The following is a 2581-nucleotide window of genomic DNA, read 5'->3' on the forward strand; positions in this document are numbered from 1 at the left end:
AAAGAGGTCCTTGTCAGCCTCGCAATCATATATTTCCACCCACAAGAATAGGTAAAGTAGACCGACGATTTTGTGTTTCGTGGTATAATGAGCATCCCACTTGGTTGGAATACAGTATAGCAAAGGATGCAGTGTTTTGCTTTTATTGTTATCTTTTCGATTTGAATGATGGTTCATTTGTTAAAGGTGGATTTTCAAATTGGAAAAAGAAAGAATATATAAGAAACCACGTTGGGGCTTCAAGTAGTGCACACAATCAAGCTCGGGTCAAATATGAATTGTTCAACAATCAAGAACAAAGTATTCGATCTTGTCTCGTTAAACAATCGCATCAAGCTTGAACAAATTATTGAATCCGATTAAATGCTTCAATTGATTGTGTTCGATTTCTTCTACGACAAGGGATGGCATTTCGTGGACATGATGAATTTGAAGNCACAAGAATAGGTAAAGTAGACCGACGATTTTGTGTTTCGTGGTATAATGAGCATCCCACTTGGTTGGAATACAGTATAGCAATGGATGCAGTGTTTTGCTTTTATTGTTATCTTTTCGGTTTGTATGATGGTTCATTTGTTAAAGGTGGATTTTCAAATTGGAAAAAGAAAGAATATATAAGAAACCACGTTGGGGCTTCAAGTAGTGCACACAATCAAGCTCGGGTCAAATATGAATTGTTCAACAATCAAGAACAAAGTATTCGATCTTGTCTCGTTAAACAATCGCATCAAGCTTGAACAAATTATTGAATCCGATTAAATGCTTCAATTGATTGTGTTCGATTTCTTCTACGACAAGGGATGGCATTTCGTGGACATGATGAATATGAAGATTCAAACAATCAAGGAAACTTTCTTGAACTATTGCATTGGTTGTGTGATCATAATCCTGAGATTAAGGCCGTTGCTTTGACAAATGCACCTGAAAATTTGAAATTAACATCACCAAGAGTGCAAAAAGATATTGTAAGTGCTATTGCTTCTGAATGTCTACATGTGATTATCGAAAATATTCGTGATAGTTTCTTCTCAATTTTAGTTGATGAATCTCGAGACATTTCTGTGAAAAAGCAAATGTCAGTTGTCATTCGTTATGTGAAGAATGGGTGTATATTGGAACATTTTATTGGTGTCATTCATGTTTTGAATACCACAGCTGCCTCACTTAAGGCTGCAATTGATCAATTATTCTCAACGCATAGTTTAAGCATATCTAATTTGAGAGGCTAGGGATATGATGGAGCTAGTAACATGCGAGGTGAGTATAATGGCCTCAAAGCACTTATTTTGAAAGAAAATCCAAGTGCTTACTATATTCATTGCTTTGCTCATCAACTTCAATTAGCTCTTGTAGCCGTGGCACAGAAACATCCGAAGATTGAAACTTTCTTCACTACAGTACATAGATTGGTGAATATTGTTGGAGGATCAGCTAAACGGAGTGATCTTATTCGAGAGAATCAAAGATTGAAAATTCTTGAATCACTCAGTATTGGTGAAATATCAATCGGACGAGGTCTCAATCAAGAAATTACTCTTCAGCGTCCTGGGGATACACGTTAGGGCTCTCACTATAGTTGTTTAATTAACTTGATTACCATGTTTTCAACTATAGTCGAAGTCATTGAGATGATTGCTACTGATTCTACAAGTACCGAAACAAGAGGTGATGCATGCATTTCATTGGAGTTGATGTTAAGATTTGAATTTGCATTTAATCTATATCTCATGAAAAAGATTTTAGGGATTTCAAACGAATTGTCAAAAGCATTACAAAGAAAAGATCAAGATAATGTCAATGCTATGAAATTGGTGCAAATATGTAAAACAAAACTCCAAACCATGAGAGATGATGGATGGGATTCTTTTTTGGGAGTGATTTGTTCGTTTTGTGAAACTCACAAGATCAATGTTCCTTATATGGATGATATGTTCGTAACTGTAGGTCGTTCACAGCGTGAGACAGTGACAAATTTGCATCATTTTCGTGTGGAAATGTTTTATGCCGTCATTGATATGCAACTTCAAGAGTTGAATGATCGTTTTTCTGAAGCAAATAGTGACTCGCTTATTTGTGTTACATGTTTATCTCCAAATAATTCATTTGCTGCTTTTGACAAGATCAAATTGATTCGACTATGTCAGTATTATTCGGTAGATTTTGATGCAGCAGATATCCTAGAACTTGATGATCAACTAGATACGTATATTATTGATATGCGCACTTTTCAAGACTTTGAAGAATTACAAGGCATTAGCGATCTTGCACAGAAGTTGGTTGTGAAGAATAAACATGAAGTGTATCCATTAGTCTACAAACTTGTGACACTAGCCTTAGTTCTTCCCGTGGCTACTACTACAGTTGAGAGAGCATTTTCTACGATGACGTACGTCAAAAATCGTCTGCGCAATCGAATTGGAGATCAATGGTTGAATGATAGTTTGATTGCATATATTGAGAAAGATGTTTTTGATAAGATTGAAAATGATGTAATTATTGAACGTTATCAAAGTATGAGAACACGTAGAGAGCAATTGTAATAAGATATATCTTATTTTAATTTTTTCATCACTTTTTTAAA

At 35.2% G+C, this 2581-nt stretch overlaps 1 protein-coding gene across 1 annotated transcript; it reads left to right on the forward strand.

Annotated features, from left to right (window-relative positions):
- The first annotated feature begins 404 nt into the window (after positions 1–404).
- LOC111375281 (zinc finger MYM-type protein 1-like) lies at positions 405–1229 on the forward strand. The gene is made up of 2 exons (XM_022998085.1): positions 405–696; positions 799–1229. The coding sequence occupies exons 1-2, from the start codon at positions 405–407 to the stop codon at positions 1227–1229; spliced, it is 723 nt and encodes a 240-aa protein (XP_022853853.1).
- Positions 1230–2581: the final 1352 nt, after the last annotated feature.

This window comes from Olea europaea, unplaced genomic scaffold (assembly GCF_002742605.1).
Source record: "Olea europaea var. sylvestris unplaced genomic scaffold, O_europaea_v1 scaffold1354, whole genome shotgun sequence".
Lineage (NCBI taxonomy): Eukaryota > Viridiplantae > Streptophyta > Magnoliopsida > Lamiales > Oleaceae > Olea > Olea europaea.